The sequence below is a fragment of the Culex quinquefasciatus genome, chromosome 2, assembly GCF_015732765.1.
Source record: "Culex quinquefasciatus strain JHB chromosome 2, VPISU_Cqui_1.0_pri_paternal, whole genome shotgun sequence".
NCBI lineage: Eukaryota > Metazoa > Arthropoda > Insecta > Diptera > Culicidae > Culex > Culex quinquefasciatus.
In genome coordinates, this window is record NC_051862.1 from 16,545,543 (window position 1) to 16,563,222 (window position 17,680).

Here is a 17,680-nt window from a genome sequence, read left to right on the forward strand (position 1 = left end):
TTAATTCAATAGGAAGATAACAAATAGTTCAGTGTAGTATACATAATTTAATCATTAATACTGAAATGATTTAAACATTGATTCTGGATTAGGCACAAGTATAGTTTTTAGTAATTAAGGTATCGTTTATGTTTATATAAATCAATCTTTATATAGAATTTATTAGCCTGAAAATATCATTTTTTGTCTTAAATTTTAACATTCTGTAGCCCTTCAAATTTAAATATTATTGTAAACCAGCATAGAAATTAGAAATGTCAAAAAAAATAATTAAAAGCAATCAACATTAGAGTCTTGTTGAACGCCAAATGTACTGTAATCAGATTTTCATCAATTCGAATATTGGAATAAATTTATCTAAATTAAAAAATAGGGGTTTTGTGAAAGTTCTCATTGCTCACATTCCTTTTTGATTGTTTTGACATATTAAATCCCTCTAAATTTATCAAAATCGCTTTAAAAACTCATCCAACCATGAAAGTTACTTTTTTGTTGCCTGACAGGTAGACTTTCAGGTATGTCCAAATTACCCCACAAGCCATGTCCAAATTACCCCCATAGCATATTCTATCATAAATTGCAATTTTTGATGATAAAAATGTATAAAATGCACAATTTTTATACGAACATATATCAGGCATCGTCCAAGCAACCCCCTTAAACATAAAATGTCCACTTTTTTGCCATATAACCCCTGCAAAACCTTATTTCCTAACCTTCAAATATTAGAATTTAAGGCAGTGCCAACCGGCCTTTGGAAACTTTTACATATTACACCAAAACTACTTAACCTATTCCAACTTTTTTGGTTTGTCCATACTCCTAGGCCATTACTAGTACTAGCCTTATCACTTAAATTGCCGTTTTCACTTTTTCACCGTTTTCATCCGAAGAAAACGTGATTTTTAAAGGGGTGTCCAAATTACCCCCCCTGTCCATATTACCCCAAACTCCCCTAACTGTATCTTAAAATGTCAGTTAAAAAAAAAGCGATCTGAAACTTGTATTAAATGAGGCAACTAGTAAAAATAGGCCAGCATGACATAATCTTGCTAGTGAGTTGTGAGTCATGCCTGGACTAATGCTCTGATCCTTAGGGTAGCTTAACATTTTGTTTATTTAAGATAAAATATGTTAAGACCATTTTGATTCTTTCCAAGATTTTAGTGCAAAAACACATTAAAACATTAAAAATGTTTAAAATTACTACAGTTTGTTCTTAAAATTGTCGAAATAAATTTTTGAAATTTATTTAGAATGATTTTATATCGAAAAACAATTGATTAACTAACCCTGATAAGTGTTTTCTTTGTTTCTTAGCATTAATCTCATCAATGCTTAGCAACAATGTTGCGTTACTATTAAATTTAAGCCTATATCATATCCTTTTGTACTGCAAAACGCTTCAGTATAGTTTCATTGTTAGTCAAGTCAACATCTTTGAACAAGATAGCGGACAAAATGTTTAAACCAGGAAAATTACTTAAAATAACATTGCTATACTTAACGACTCTCAAAAGTGTTACTTCACAGTTCTGTGAATCAAGTATTTCGTAAGTGCACTAGTTTAGTTGTTTTAAAACTACACATTGATAAAAAAAAACATGTATTTTAGACAGCCGAAAGTCAAATTAACCGAAATAAGCGACGGAAAGTATGTCGAAGTGAAATATTCTTACTACGAGTGCAGCTACTGTCATTACTCAGAAACCTATAAAACAATGTCAAAATCGGTCTACGTATCATTCACCAACAACGAATGTTCGGTAAGATTTTCCACTTTTTTTTAATTTTCAAAATGAAAAAAAAGTTTTAATCAAAATATCATAACTCAGAGTGATTGCAGTATTAAAATTCTCCATAAAATTACACGCCTTTCTGTTGGAATGCCACAGGAATGTGACAAAAATGCATTCGCTAATCTTTGTTTTGCCCTAAAATATTTGCACGATGAGTCTTTCGATTACTTAGTGCTTTCGATATCAGAATGCAGTTGGATTGCAAAAAGGGCCAAAGAAGCACAAATTTAACTTTAGTCATCTAAAAACCCCTAAAGCATCATGTTCTCCAAAAGCAAAGTTTTGATCTGTTGCACAATAATCAGTACAATACTGTTTGAAAAGTGGGTCTCAGGATCGATTTGTGAAATAGATGTTCCGTAAGTATGTATGTATGTATGTATGTATTTGAACCCCCGTCTTGGCAGGACTTGGCCATGACCACAGTATATTTCAACTGAGACGGTTCGGTTAGTAACCACCATATATCTCAAGAACCTTTGAAGCGAATACCTTTCTCTGGCTAACGATTTCTTCTGAAAATTGTACAGCCATAGGTCGGTAATGCAGATGACTCGGGCCAGGCAATCCACGACTCCCTCGTCCAGTTCATGAGTATATGAGATGGCCCTGGGCTGTTTTGAGACGGTGTTAGTAGTTATATAATGGTTAGATATATTATACCTTGTGACATTATTTCGCCACTACGGATCAATTCAGTTCTAGAGCATTAACTCCATGATGGCCGACTGGTTAGCGTCCCAGATCATCAATCCAAAGGTGTGAGTTCGAATCCCACCTGATTTTTAAAGGTTTTTTGTTCATATTCTAAGTTCAATTATTGATTCCAAATTTTCAAGGGAATAGACCGGGATTTGATCCCTGAACCTTCTGCTTTCGAGGCAGAAGCCGTAACCATTAAGCCACGGAGCCGGTTATTGAAATAGATGTTCCGTAAGTAAGTTACAAAATTAAATTATTTAAACTTAACACTAGTGCTTTTTTATCTGTACAGAACACCTTTTGCAAATCCTGTTAGAGTTCACAGATCCTTAGAGGTAACGTTGCATTATAAATGTAGATCAAAGCCATTTTTCATTAGACGGTCTGTGAGTTATACAACCAACATGTGCAATGTAAGTAATTTATATTTTTTCATTAGTTTTACTAAGGTTAAAAAAAAGTAGAAAGGTTATGATAAATTTACAATATTTTGCATCAATGTTTGCAATTATGATGAATCATACTGAATTAATTTCAAGTTCTTACCTGAAAATCATGAATGATTTTTCTGATCTATATTTTCTAGAAAAAAGATTCCGCATTCTTTCCGAATGAATCACTGTTCAAATGAAATTTACTGACACACTCTGATAAGCACTTCCTGTGCACATATTGGAATTATCCCAAGAAAGCTCTGCAACTTTATGCACTTTTTATCAAACAAAGCCTACATCGAATCTTTTTGTGCTGCAAACCCATTCAGTGCAGTGGCATCATTTGAGCAGTGAACATCTTACAAAGAAATATCGTGAAAATGTTTAAATCGAGAGAATCGCTTCAACTTCTTTTCCTACTCGTATCGGTTCTCGAATGTGTAAAATCACAGTTTTGTGAATCAAGCGTTTCGTGAGTGATTTTTTTTAAATATTAATGTTTAAAACGCCACATTAATTAAAGTTTTATTGCGCAGACAGCCGAAAGTCAGAACGACCGAAATCAGTGATGGAAAGTACGTCTCAGTGGAGTACGGCTATTACGAGTGTACCTACTGTTACAATTCAAAGAAATACAAAACAGCATCGAAATCGGTCTACGTAACGTTCCCCAAAAACCAGTGTTCGGTAAGAATTATTACTCATTTTATTCAAAACAAGAAAGGATAATAAATTACAAAACTTACAATATGGTTTAAAAAAAGGATGAATTGATAAATAAATAAAAGATGCTTTGTGTAGCCTATTACCAGTCCATGTCAGTGCTCGATATATACATTTCTTTGAATGATCTCTATGAAGCTCAAAGTAAAAGTAATAAAAAACAACAAAAAACAAAAAATCAAAATTTAATTTAATTTAAACATTATTATTTATAATAGATTTTAAGTAATAACAATACAAGTGTCAGTCAAATGGTAACATTTGAAAGTCAACAATGAACAAAAAATAATATGTTATATTAGTAGACAAATCCTAGACCTTATTTTGGCTTTACTTGCACTCATGTTATGATATGTTATTTAAGGCTATGGTTCATAAAGTGAGTCCCACGTACTGTATGCGACATGCGGCGTGAATCACGCATTATTGTCGATAAGCTTGAGAATAATGTCTCGCCATTTCTTCTTCTTCGAGATATGCTTATTTTATTAATAAGTCTTATTTTTCAAAATGATTAACTTTTTGAAGGGAAACTATATTCAGATAATTTTCACAATCGAAAAAAAACTTATGTTTTTTTGAAGTTTAAAAAAATGGTTCTTATGAAAGATAAGTTTATAATGCTAATAAGCCAAAATATGAAAAATGCGTTCATGTGTAAGCATTTCAGTTCCATTTGGTCCTTTTATCAGAGAGCACACAGTTTATTTTAATTTAGAATGATTTTCAGTCTGTTCAGCAGCTGCGCAATTTCAGCATTTCTTTTCAGTTTTGCTTCAGCCAAATTTTGTCAAGTTGATGATTTGTAAGTGGATTAGGTCTTGCTTATTAATGAACAATTTAAGATAATTTAGCCCTTTTTTCCAAATAAATTTGGATTCCGTTAAATCAAATCCCGTTCAGACGTCGGCATACAGCCAGATTGAATATTTCTGCGTGGTGAAGAAGCTAAAGTGGGTTAAGGTGGAGTTCACCACCAACAACTGTGCAGTAAGTATTTAAAGATCAAACAGGCCCCAATTGACAATATTGAGTTAAATAGAATTTCCTGCGAAGAAATAAAGTTGTAAGTTTTGGGTGAAATCAACTTCAAAAAATGTCGAGTTGTGTTATAATTGAAGACTCTTGCGAAGTTTATCGTGCAAGTCATTACTGGATTCAGGCGCCAGCAAACGACAAGGGTTGGCTTATCAGTAAAACAGCTTCTAAACGCCAGTTACTTCCAAGAAGTTGGCCATGAACTGACCTACGACTTTTTTTTTATTTTGGAAGCTGCGATGATAAACATGTTTATTTTTAACCCGATTAAGTCATGACTTGAAGTATTCACAAGTTTTTTGGATTAAAACACTTTTAGTGAGAATTTCACTTTGACACATTTCAAAAGTGTCCGTTATGACATGGTTGATAAAACATTCGTCATTGAGACGTTTCCTTCTATTTTTACTCGATTAGCTCAACACAAAGAGTCTATCGGATGGAGTCGGTTTGAAGCTAGTGGAATTGTACAGAAATTGATCAGTTGTAATTCTAAACTCACTCAGACAAGATGCAGTTCTCCAAGTGCTTTATAAACGCTTTCATTTTTGCACTTGTATTTGCCAAATCTTCCTTGGGACAACTCTGCTGGCAGGATGAAAAGTGAGCGATTGCGTCTTAACGCTTAAAATTCCAACACCTGACAATTTCTTCCTCCCAGCATTCCCGTGTCCAAGTATTCGGACGTGCAGCGCCCCGTAGTCTGCAGCTGGGACCGCGGCACGCGGTCCTTCCGAGCCACGACCACTCTACGCACATGCTTTGTATCCTCAAAACACCGCCCGCCTACTGCGATCGTCCGATTCTAACGGCCTCGTTTTCGTTTCAGCTGGACTACTCCGTGAGCAAGAAGCAGGTCTGCTGCGACGGTTACTACGGCAACGGGACGGACTGCGTTCCGGTGTGCCGGGGAGGGTGCGAGAATGGGCGGTGTACGGGCCCGGAGACCTGCACCTGTAACGCGGGGTATTCGATGGTGAGGGGGCGGTGCGTGCCGAGTTGCGTTAACGGATGTGCGAACGGGAGCTGCGTGGCGCCGAACCAGTGCGTTTGCGGAGTTGGGTTTGTGAAGAGTACGGCGGGGGCGTGCGTTCCGAAGTGCGCGGATGACTGCGTGAATGGGGTTTGTAACGAGCGGAACGAGTGCGAGTGTCGGGAAGGGTTCTACTTTAACGAGAAGCTGCTGGAGTTTGGAGTGCGGAATAATACGGTGTGCACGGCGAGGTGTGATTTTGAGTGCCGGAAGGGGTTCTGCGCTGGGAGGAATCGGTGCCAGTGCTTGGAGGGGTACGAGCTGTCCAAGTCCGATCGGTTTGAGTGCGTTCCCGTGTGTGATGCGGAGCTGGTGGATTGCTTCAATGGGGAGTGCGTGGCGCCAAATCATTGCCGGTGTAGTGTGGGATTCCGGATGGAGGGGAGTCGTTGCGTTCCGGTGTGCAATCCAAGCTGTGTCAACGCGGACTGCACCGATATCGATCAGTGCACTTGCCGGCAAGGTTATCGCCAAACGTCTGAATCTAACGTTTGCGAGCCGACGTGCGATCCTCCGTGCGACCATGGTGACTGCGTGGGAGTCAACGAATGCTCGTGTCACAACGGGTACCGAGCGGTGAACGGCTCTTCGTGTGAACCACTGTGTGATTCACGCTTCGTTGATTCCGGGAACGGAATTTGTATTGCGCCGAACGTTGTGCGTTGCAACAAAGGGTTCGAGCTGATGGAAGGGCTGAACTTCAAGCTGCATTGTGTCTCCAAGTGCAAACCGGAGTGCGTCAATGGGGACTGTACAGCTGAAGGCGGCTGCGATTGTCTTCCCGGGCATCAACTGAAGGCGGGAAGCGTTCACGAGTGCGAACCCGTTTGCGATCCGGCTTGCGAGTTCGGAACCTGTGTCCGTCCGAACGAGTGTGAGTGCGCTGAAGGCTACCGGAAGACGATTGATGACCGGTGTGAGTTCTTCTGCGATCCGGCGAAGGTCGACTGCACCGTCGGTAACTGCTCCTCCGTTGACGTTTGTGACTGTCCCAAAGGGTACGAGTTCGTTGAGGATACCGACGGGATCCTACGCTGCTTACCAATATGCAATCCGAACTGTATCAACGGAAGATGCACCGACGTAAACGTCTGCGAGTGCTTCCCAGAATATCAACGGATCAACGAATCGCTTTGCAAGCCAGTTTGTGACGAACCGTGCGTCAACGGGTTCTGTTCGGGCACGAACACATGCAGTTGCAGCGATGGATTCACCGCGTTCAACGCGACCAGCTGCGTCCCCTTCTGCGATCCGAACGTGGTGAACTGCTCGCACGGAGAGTGCGTCAAGTTCAACGTGTGCGACTGCTTCGACGGATACCGACTGTTCCCGGACGTCAATGGGACGCTAAGCTGTGCAGCGTTCTGCGCAGATCTTCCCCAGAACGCCGTCTGCATCGTTCCTGGAGAGTATCGCTGCTTGACGGGTTACATGCCCGGTCCGGATGGTAGCTGTGGACCGGTTTGTGAGCAGGACTGCGGCAACGGAAGCTGTTCTGCGCCGAATCAGTGTGAGTGCTTGGCGGGGTACTCACAGGACTCGACTGGAAGCTGCACCGTATCAATCTGCGAGGACAAGTGCTCCGAAGAAGCTGGAGTTTGTGAAGATCTGCTCTGCAAGTGCAACGCCGGGTATTCAAACCAGGAGAGCGAGTTCTTCTGCAGTCCGATTTGCGAGAGCTGCCTCAACGGAAGGTGTATCGCTCCTGGGGAGTGTGAGTGCTTGGAGGGTTACGAGAAGCTCAACGGAACTCAGGAATGTCGTCCGTATTGTAGTAATTGCAGCTTGGTCGAGTGCTGCATCGCTCCGGAAGTTTGTAACTGCAAACAAGCTGAGAAGATAGTTGGAGAGGATAGCTTCCCATGGCTGTTCGTCGTCGTATGAGCAGTAGTTCTTGCCGTAATAATTGTTGGTGCGGTTTTACTCAACCGATACCTCCAAAACAAGCGGCACTCCAACTCGTACGAGTGCAAATGTAAGCAACAACCTTGGATTTACTATTACAACGAATCTTAAAGCCGCTTTTGGAATTTCCAGATGATCAGTCCCGTGACAAAGCCGCCATCATCGAGAAGCGCTAGAGCTTGTGGGTTAAGCTCATTACGGATCCACCGTGAAAGCTTTCCATTAAGGGCATCGACGACCGCCGGGGAGCAGGTTTATGTCTCGTTAATAGTTGCCACATTAATTTCTCATTAGTGAAACACATCCGCCGGATATTAAAATTTGTTAAACGTCCCACCCGACCCCCTTTCATAATACCCTAGTGAGTTTTAATTGAAAAGCTTTTTCCGAAAATCACTGTCGCATAATCACACACACACTCCATTTGGGAGGAGTGGCTCTCCTGGGAGATTGCCGGCTCTGTTGGCATCAATCAGCCATCAAATTAATAGCTTTATGGGAAAATGGGATGGATTTGGCTGCTGGGAGTACTAATACTGCTTAAATTGAAACCAAATTTTATTTCAAAATTCCACGAATTGACTCAACTTTGATCAAAGGTCAAAACTTTAAGCTCTTTATAGTATAGGTACTATTCCAAAGTCCATCGGTATCACTTAAGTTCACAACCCACCTTGGACAACATCCCGCACTCAATAAACTTGCCGTTATACCCTCGGTGTCCCGAGTACCGCCATAAATTATCTTAATCGCACATTTTCAGTCACATTTAGCAAACTCGCACACACACACACCCTTAGCGCCAGAGTGTCCTGTGTCCGTTTACGGTGTTTCCTTCTGGAGTGGCCACATTGACCACCAGACGCCAGCCACTCGAGTCCTGGACTAAGAAGCACGCTCGCTTCATTTCCATAGAATAATTAATGTTTACATTATTTTAATTGCGTTTTTATGTGTGGGTTTTGTTTTTCCTCGTTTTTTTATATTTTTCGTTCGCAAGTCAGGTTCATTACCGACAGTGGAAGGGAGTTTTTCCCTAATTTATCATTTAAATGCGGTGCTCACGACGTCGTTGACAGTGTGGTGCTGGTGTACTGGTTGGTGCCACCGAGCTTTGGTTGAGCTTTTTTTCGATTCAATTTCCCAAACGAGCAGTTTTCCCAAGATTTGATTACGGAAGGTTTTGGCTACTGCGAAAGGTTCTCTGGTTTAGCAGATTAAAGCCTGATCTACATCGGGAAACTGCTGCGATCCTACGCTGCGCCGCGATGACAGATGTGAAAAATTTTCGTTCTAAAAACGCAGACTTTCCTGCGAGTATCTACAATGAGCTGCGTTGGTTGCTGTGATTTCCCATTTGGAACTGTCAACGCAGAAATCCTGCGAAAATTTTCATTTATTTCAAAATTTAGAACATGCGACCTGCGGTCTGCGATTTTAGTACAGAATCGCAGCAACACAGCATTGTCATTGTAGAAGATCAGATTGATTTGCACGTGTTTAAAACTTGCGCTTGCAACTGCGATCCTGCGAGTTTCCTGTTGTAGACCAGGCTTAACGTTTCACATTTTTATGTTGGGCTATTTAATCACATTTATGAGAGAATATCTGTTTTTGTCAATCATAACATTCGGACAGCAAATAAAGAAAACGTTCAAAATCCGAATTGTTGTACAATATAACGATTTAAAAAAAAATCAAAATATTTCTGTATAATTTTAAAGTTGTAATAAAAAAACAAAGCTTAAATACTAATGGACTTATTGGACGTGATCATGCTATCTTGTCGCATGTCGCTTTTTGACGTTCCGATAAAAAAACGTAAACATTAACAAACACATTTTGTTTGGCTGACCATTCTGTGCATTCTTTATGTAAACTAATGTCAAAAACATAAACAATGACTTTTATATCCCGCCGTTTGGCATGCATGATTTTTAAAACCCGCCAAACAAATCGCAGCAAACTGGGGGTTGCGAAGCGAAAAACTTGTGATTTCTTTTTTGTTTTTGACGGAAGTGGTGGAGTTTTGTCGGAGGATTTATTTTCCGGCTAAATGTGAACCTGATCGGGGGTTGGAGGAGATTCTGCTGCCCGGAGGCCAGCCAGTGTCGCAGCGTTATGGTTAGTTGACAGAATTTTCCTTTTTTATATATTTTTAACAAATTGTTCATTTGGTTCACAGGCCGTCAAAAATCCGAAACGCAGAATAACCCGGACCCCAAATATGATTCGTTTTGTCTGTACAGATAGGAGACCATTTGTATTCTAAAAAGTGAGAGTTGCTGTTCGTCACAAAATGTTTGTAAAAAATTACCGGATTAAGTAAAATATAAGACAAAAATACTACATAATATTCAAGTTGTTGTTTTAATAAAGATCTCCTACGTGAAAGCGTTGTAACACCGTTCTATAATGTAATTAAACTTTGATTCACGAGAAAAACTCGTAGAATCCTATTATTTATGTGATTCAAAAAACTGAAATGAATCGCGTTCAGTTTTGAAAAAAAAATCGTCCGTATTTATTTTTAATTGGAAGCCGTCAATCAGTTTTAAAGAAATCTGAATGAATTCTCTGTATTCAATCCAGATTTACAATTATTTTCACCACAATTAATCAGCCAGTAAAGGTTTATTTTTACCTAAAGAAAATGTATCTCAAAATGTTTATAACAATCATTGATTAATGACGATTTCAATAACGTTCACGTCACGTTAATGTAAAAATATATGTGAGTAGGAAAGTCCAACGTAAGTTCGTTAAATTGTCATCAGTTCCTTTTTTGTTTGGCGGCAGCCAAATAAAAGACAAATCAGTATTTTTTTTATTTTTCAAGCATTTGCCACAAAGTTTCAAAGTTCTTACAACGTGAATCTGCTAATTTTTGAGGGCATTATGCATCGTAAGCGAAAAGAACATTTCCTGCGTCTTTCAGCCCCAATCCAATCATCTTGTGGGGCAAACCCTCTGCATTGTTCAATTTTGCACCGGATTATTCTGCGTTTCGGATTTTTGACGGCCTGTGAACCAAATGAACAATTTGTTAAAAATATATAAAAAAGGAAAATTCTGTCAACTAACCATAACGCTGCGACACTGGCTGGCCTCCGGGCAGCAGAATCTCCTCCAACCCCGATCAGGTTCACATTTAGCCGGAAAATAAATCCTCCGACAAAACTCCACCACTTCCGTCAAAAACAAAAAAGAAATCACAAGTTTTTCGCTTCGCAACCCCCAGTTTGCTGCGATTTGTTTGGCGGGTTTTAAAAATCATGCATGCCAAACAGCGGGATATAAAAGTCATTGTTTATGTTTTTGACATTAGTTTACATAAAGAATTGTCCAGAAGTTTGGTTGAATTAGATTGCCGAAGTCCCGCGTTATAATTACAAATGTTTACGGTAGTCGGGCTTTTGCGTGTGTCAAACGCGTTCTCACCTGAAATCCCTTTGACCAGTTGTGGCACTTGAAGCAAATTGGGTCCTAAAATTAAATCTCAATTTGTGATATTATTGTTCACAACTTTCACAAGCTTATTTTTCTGAGTACAATATTCCTTTATACGACCACAAAGAATTTAAATTTATTTTTAAATCAATTTTAACAAATTAACTTCGCGGCCCTTCTTGACAGAAAAGGTCCCACTTGACAGCTCGTTCCAAGGGAACCATAGTTGATCCATCGAAAAATGTCTTGTTAATTATTTCTTTTGCATTACAATTAATAAAAGTGATCAGAAATGGTTTTTAATCGTGTTTTAAAAATTTGCATAGGGCTTAAGGACCCAATTCCAGGGTGTAACAAGATAGCAGTATCAGATCGCAACTACTGTCATATGAAAAGTGACAACAATGTACGAGATTATTGCGTTGTTTTTTTTTAATATCTTAGGATTGGAATCGAATTTTGGGGTTCAGTGAAGGTTTAAAGGAGAGGCACAAAATGGCGTTCTTAACTCAATTGGGACAAAAAACGCACGTGTGACAATATAGCACGATCACGACGAATAATTCCATAATAATTCAAAAAGCTTTAAATGAGTCATTCAACTAAACTGTTTGTTTTTTTCTCCCTCTGTAAAGCAAGCTAACCACATAGTGATGATTACTAAATTACTGCTTTTAGTCTAGACGAGAATTTCCACCGTTGTGAAGTTTGCGGCTTGCTTGTTCAGAAATCCTTTCGCCTCAACGTTCGTCCGATCAGTGCAGAACAATCAATCAAACCGAGCAGTCATGCAACAATATCGTCGCGAAAGTCAGAACCAACTAGTCTAAATGGCTATTCTACTAGTTGTAACGCTGGTTCTACTAATCACGCTGAGTCAGGTAATCACCCAGCAACCTGCCACGTTCCAGATCAACCTGGTCCGGCGACAGATCCTGAACCGAACCGTGCCGCTGCACTCAAACGTAACGATCCGCTGCGACCTGGACGATCCGCAGTGGTTCCGGAACGCTTCGTACATCATACCACAGGATGTGGGAGTGATACCGTTCTACGGGATTGAATCCGACGACGCCGGATTCTACTCATGCCGTTCGAGCAGGGGAGAGTGGGCTCATTTGGGGCTGCTGGTGGAAGATCGGCTGAAGTTGACGACGGGTCGGGTGAGTGATGGACTCGAGCGGGTGTCGAAGGACTTGGAGGGGGAGGCTAGTGTACCGTTTTTCGTCGATGAGTCGCAGTTGATAACGGAGCGAACGCAGCTGGTGGGGAGTACGGTGCTCATGAAGTGCACTGGCGATGGCAACCCCAAGCCGGGTATCGTTTGGACCAAGGACGGGCGGAAGATTGTTCGGAAAGCGGGGAGGGTCGAAGACATGCAGTGGGCGATCGTGCTGGAGAAGTTGGATGTGAGTGATAGCGGGTCTTACCGGTGTAATGTGTGTAATCGAGTTGGTTGCATAAGCTTTACGACGGAGTTGGAGGTTAAGGAACCGTCGAGACAGGCTGCGATCGTGTACACCTACTTGCAGAACACGACGCTGGAGGTTGGCTGTGAGGCTCGGTTTGAGTGTTCGAAGAAGCCAGATCTGGAACAACGGGTCGAGTGGATTCGCTTTCACATGGTGGACAAGACGAATCCGGAGATTCCAGAAAATGTGACAAAACCTCGGGGAAGTTCCAACGATGGGGAGGAGGTTCTTCTACTGCGAAACGTGACTCACGATGACGAGGGTTGGTACACTTGCGTTGCGACCAGCGCTCGCGGGGTGTTCTACCAGAGTGCTTACTTGCGCGTTGTTGACGAGCTGGAGAATGTTGAACTCATTATCGACCAGTACACGACGGCAATGATCCTGGTGATTAGTCTGTCGGTGGCGTTTTGTGTTATTGCGTTGATGGTGGTGTTTATTTGCATCAAGTTGAGAATCAACCAGAAAAAGTACTTCAACTATTGGATCAAAACTGTGACGGTTTCGCACATGCCTGCAGTTGGCGGTACCGTGAAGAGCTTTCAACTTCCGGTGGTCCACATCGAAACTCACCGGATGGCGGTGGCCAAGAATGAGTACTACGAAGTCGCGGACGTGTCCGAGTATGAGTTTCCCATCGACTGGAGCTGGGAGTTCTCGCGAGATAAACTCACTCTGGGTGACACTCTCGGAGAAGGTGCCTTTGGCAGGGTGGTCGTGGCTGAAGCTCACGGTCTACTGGAGAAAGATCAAACTTCCAAAGTAGCTGTCAAAATGCTCAAGGAAGGCCACACCGACGTTGACGTCAAGAATCTAGTCTGTGAAATGGAGGTCATGAAGCTGATCGGAAAGCACTTCAACATCATCAACCTGCTCGGATGCTGCTGCAAAGACGGTCCACTATTCGTAATCGTCGAGTACGCAAAACACGGCAATCTCAAAGAGTTCCTCCGCAGTCATCGACTTCAAACGGCCGTCGACAGCCCCATCGATGGTGACCGGCGAATCCTTACCCCAAAACAGCAAATCTCCTTCGCGTTTCAAATCGCCCGCGGAATGGAACATCTCTCCTCGATGCAGTGCATCCATCGTGACCTAGCCGCCCGGAACGTCCTCGTCACCGAAGGGCTCATCATGAAGATTGCCGATTTTGGCTTTGCCCGGGACATTCACGATCGGGAGTACTACCGGAGGAAGTCGGACAGCAAGCTGCCCGTCCGGTGGATGGCTCCGGAATCGCTGGAAGAACGATTCTACGACACCCGCAGTGACGTGTGGTCCTTTGGAGTTGTAATGTGGGAGATCATGACCTTCGGAAGTCACCCGTACCCGTCGATACCGGCGTGGGACGATCTGTTGGAGTTTTTGAAGCAGGGCAAGCGGTTGGAGCAGCCTCAGCACTGCTCGGATGAGGTTTATGCGTTGATGAACAAGTGTTGGGAGTTTAAACCTGGGGAGAGGCCACCTTTTAGTGAAGTTGTGTGGGGTTTGGATCAGTTGATAAGTGCCATCACCAGTGAGGAATATCTGGACCTGGGAGTGCCTGAGAGTCAGGCTTCGACGGTGAGCTTGCACGACGATGAAGAAAAGAAGGTTTACATTAGTGCGGAAGAGATTGTGTAGTTTTAACATAAGATTCATGTAATTAGTCAATTCTAGTGATACATAGCCAGTACCATTTAAATCATCGTTCTTTGTTTTGAAATATCACAGTTCACTAATAAGAATAAAACACTATTTTATTTGTTGTTTATATAGTTCAGATAACAAAACAAGTAAAAATCATTCACATTCTACTTCTCTAACTCATTCTAAAACGAAAACGACTACTTTCGTGCTCCATCCTTTTTCCAAACAGCTGAGACTAATAAAATGCCGCTAAAATACTGCTGCTCTCTGGCCTGAGCCAGAGAGAGCAAAGAGAAACAAAAAAAAGCTCAACCTATTTAGTAGCAAACGCCGGAGTTTTTATTCCTTCCCCCCGAGACGGTGTAGAGCTTTCACCCAAAAGCCAAAACACAATCAAAAAGTTTATCGTTATCAGTGAGCGTGAAAATCGGTGCCCACGAGGAAAATCCCTTCCGTGCTAGAGAGGGTGGCTCAAACCCTTTACCGTTGAACCTTTGCCGCGTCGACAACTCAGCCGGAAAAAAAAAAGTTAACCCTAACGGCACCCTTAAAAGGTGAGGAAAGCGGGGAGCGCGGACCGGAAAGGTGCTTTCCAGACTGGTGCGCGCGGGGAAAATCTTGTGGGAAAAGCGGAAGTAAAGATTAATATAAGAAACAGACTTTTTTAATTACGTTTCTTTTCTTTCGTTTCCGACCACTTTTTTTCGCGACCATTTTTCACCCGAACACTTTCACTTTCTTTTTCGACTGCTGCTCCTCTGGGGGAAATCCTCGGAGCAGACTGTGTGCGGTCGCACATTATTTTTCCCCAAGATTTTCACAGTTTCCGTTCATTATGTTTGCTGGTGCGGCATGAGGAACAAAAACTGAAACTTTCCATGGCTTTGCCCCGGCCGAAAAGCTGCAGCAGTGTGTTCTTTATTTGAAGATTGGATTAAACACTTAAGGGTGCTTTCCACGGTGCGGTTTTGTTTAAGCACAGTAGGCTTTTTCCCGGGAAAAGAGGACAATGGCTTATTGTAAAAAAATGTTTCATTTCAGATAAAAATAATGCAATGTGAGAAGGTTCTGAGTAGACAAATTTGTTCAAGTTTTAGTTTTTCGTTTAGTTTAGTGCCAAGATACAGCAATTTTTGTAAAATAAAAATGGCGAAATTTCAGAATTCTCTATGAAAACTCAATTTTAACACTTACACCACTGCTTCAGCTAATGTCAGCATTTTATATGTTACCAAACCTTTTGCATTGTTTTGTAACAGCAATTTCCAAGGAAAATCTGATTTAATTATGTGACGTAAGCTAAAAACTAAAACATTTATATTGATGTAAGTAATATTTTTCATCTTAAAGAAATTTTCATCAAAATCTTGAAAATAGTGTGATTTTGTTGTACTGAAGGCGGCTAATTTAAAATACATTTCTTCGTCATGGCGCTTACGTCACATAGTAAAATCAATGAAAACTGTAGAATTTGCTTGTTAAATGCTGTTACAAAACAATGCAAAATGGTTGGAAACATAAAAAAATGCTGGTAGTAGCTGAAACAGTGGTGTAATTGAAGAAATTAAGTTTTTATATGGAATTTTGAAAACTCGCCATTTTAATTTTACTAAAATGGCTGTACCTTGGCACTGAATTGACTAAAACTAGTTATTCAAAATACATAATTGTTTAGAAATTTGTTACAAGATGGTGGTATTGGTTTTGCAAACATTTTTTCCTAAAATGGATTTTCGAGATGGATTAATTTTTCATACTTTAACAAGCTGCCAATAAATAATGAACACAGAACATTATTGGCAGGACTCCTAACTATGATTTAAAGTGAAATACGGGACAATTAGAACGCATTTTTCAAGATTTTAGAACAAAATATGATATTTTTTATGAACAGACCATTTTTCAATAAATCTCAAATCACGAATTTTAAACGATTTATATTAAAAAAATGTTGATTGAAAAAAATGTTCCTGAGGCAAAAACCTTTTAAAATCTGGGTGAGTCCGAAGGTTTGTGGTGTATTAATTAAATTTAAGTATAAGTAGATTAATTTTTTTAATAAGAGAAAACAAAAACTACTCAATATAAACTTTTGAACATGTTAAATATGAATATTTTGATACTGTATTTGCGCAACTAAATTAAATTTAAAGATAATTGTTCGAAAAGCAATAAGATTTAGATCCAATACGCATTTTATTTTTAGTTTCTATTCAGTTCGTTCATTTTAAATTAGTTTAATAAAAAAAGTTCAGTTTAATTCTAATTTCAGCAAATAAAAAACTTGTTAACTTATAAGTTTCTTTAAAACTAAAATTTTCATTGAAAAAATATGTAAAACGCACTTTTCAGAATACATTGTCAACTCATAAATCAAATTTTCAATCAAATGGAACAGCCTAATATTAATTTGAATTTTAATGTGAATCTGGAAACATTTTGAAAATTGTTGGCCGGAATTATATCTAAAATATATTGAGATAATTCAATTTTACTAACTATACAAATAGTAAGTTTTTTCCTAATTTTTCTCACTTTTGGTAATTCTTTAGTTTTAATCAATAATTTCCAAAAAAATAGGATTATGATGGAACTCCAAAATTCTATTATTTACAAAAGAACTTAATGTCTCTTGATTATTCACCAAATAAACTGAATTAAAATTGAAAACAATTTTACTTTTTGATGGTTTTTTTTCAAAACTTTTATTTGTAAAACGACAAAAAAAATGTTAAAACCTTTTTTTGAAAATTATATTTTTCTTAAATTACTTAAAACATAAACATAAAATTTTACCAAAATTATTTTTTCCAGCTATTTTTTTTTTTCAAAAAATCATAACTCAGCGGCAAATTTTATCTTCATACTTCTCTATAGCTCAAAAGTTGCAGTTTTTTGTCCCCAAAAATCAAAAACTAAAATGTTGGAATTTCGGGAAATTGAATTTTGTAATATAAAGTCAATTAAAAAATCCGTGTAACTATTTTTCAGAATAGTCCTCATCAATGCCAACAACTTTACACCAAATCGATCAGAAAATTCTTTCAAAGATACAGATTTTCGAATATTTACGTACCATTTTTGTACAAACAGCTGCCCAAATTATGCTATAGAGATTTTTATGGTTTAACCAATGACACAAAATGGCTTCTATGTTCATAGAGTAGGCCCCCACAAAGTTTGTGTTTAATAAAACAAATACAAAAAATAAAAAAAATGGTCGAAATTTGACGATTTTGTAAAGAATTGCTCATATATGATTTTTCAAGCATTTGATTTTATACAAAAATAAACCATAAACAACAACAACAACAACAGCAGAAGTAGTGCGCCCTGCATACATGTTTTAAATACATTTTTCCGATTTTTTCCCGTATAAACTTCACTTTTGAGTTTCAATGGGTAAATCTTAACCGACTGCAAAGAAATTTACGAAAATCCTCTACAAGACACATCTATACAATTCACCAAATTAATTCAAAAAGTATGTTTACC

General features: G+C 39.5%; 2 protein-coding genes across 4 annotated transcripts; both read left to right on the forward strand.

Annotated features, from left to right (window-relative positions):
- Window positions 1-1,436: 1,436 nt before the first annotated feature.
- Window positions 1,437-7,990, forward strand: LOC6052340 (fibrillin-1). Of its 3 annotated transcripts, none has more exons than XM_038257296.1 (4): window positions 1,437-1,553; window positions 1,616-1,766; window positions 5,526-7,704; window positions 7,767-7,990. In XM_038257296.1, the coding sequence occupies exons 1-3, from the start codon at window positions 1,462-1,464 to the stop codon at window positions 7,611-7,613; spliced, it is 2,331 nt and encodes a 776-aa protein (XP_038113224.1). In that variant the 5' UTR covers window positions 1,437-1,461; the 3' UTR covers window positions 7,614-7,704; window positions 7,767-7,990. The 3 variants fall into 3 exon arrangements, with proteins under 3 accessions (XP_038113224.1, XP_038113222.1, XP_038113225.1); XM_038257294.1 differs by lacking the exons at window positions 1,437-1,553; window positions 1,616-1,766 and adding exons at window positions 3,277-3,407; window positions 3,472-3,622; XM_038257297.1 differs by lacking the exons at window positions 1,437-1,553; window positions 1,616-1,766 and adding exons at window positions 5,170-5,299; window positions 5,358-5,460.
- Window positions 7,991-11,824: 3,834 nt separating this feature from the next.
- LOC6052339 (fibroblast growth factor receptor homolog 1) lies at window positions 11,825-14,224 on the forward strand. The gene has a single exon (XM_001868593.2). The coding sequence runs from the start codon at window positions 11,915-11,917 to the stop codon at window positions 14,177-14,179; it is 2,265 nt and encodes a 754-aa protein (XP_001868628.2). The 5' UTR covers window positions 11,825-11,914; the 3' UTR covers window positions 14,180-14,224.
- The last annotated feature ends 3,456 nt before the right edge of the window (window positions 14,225-17,680 follow it).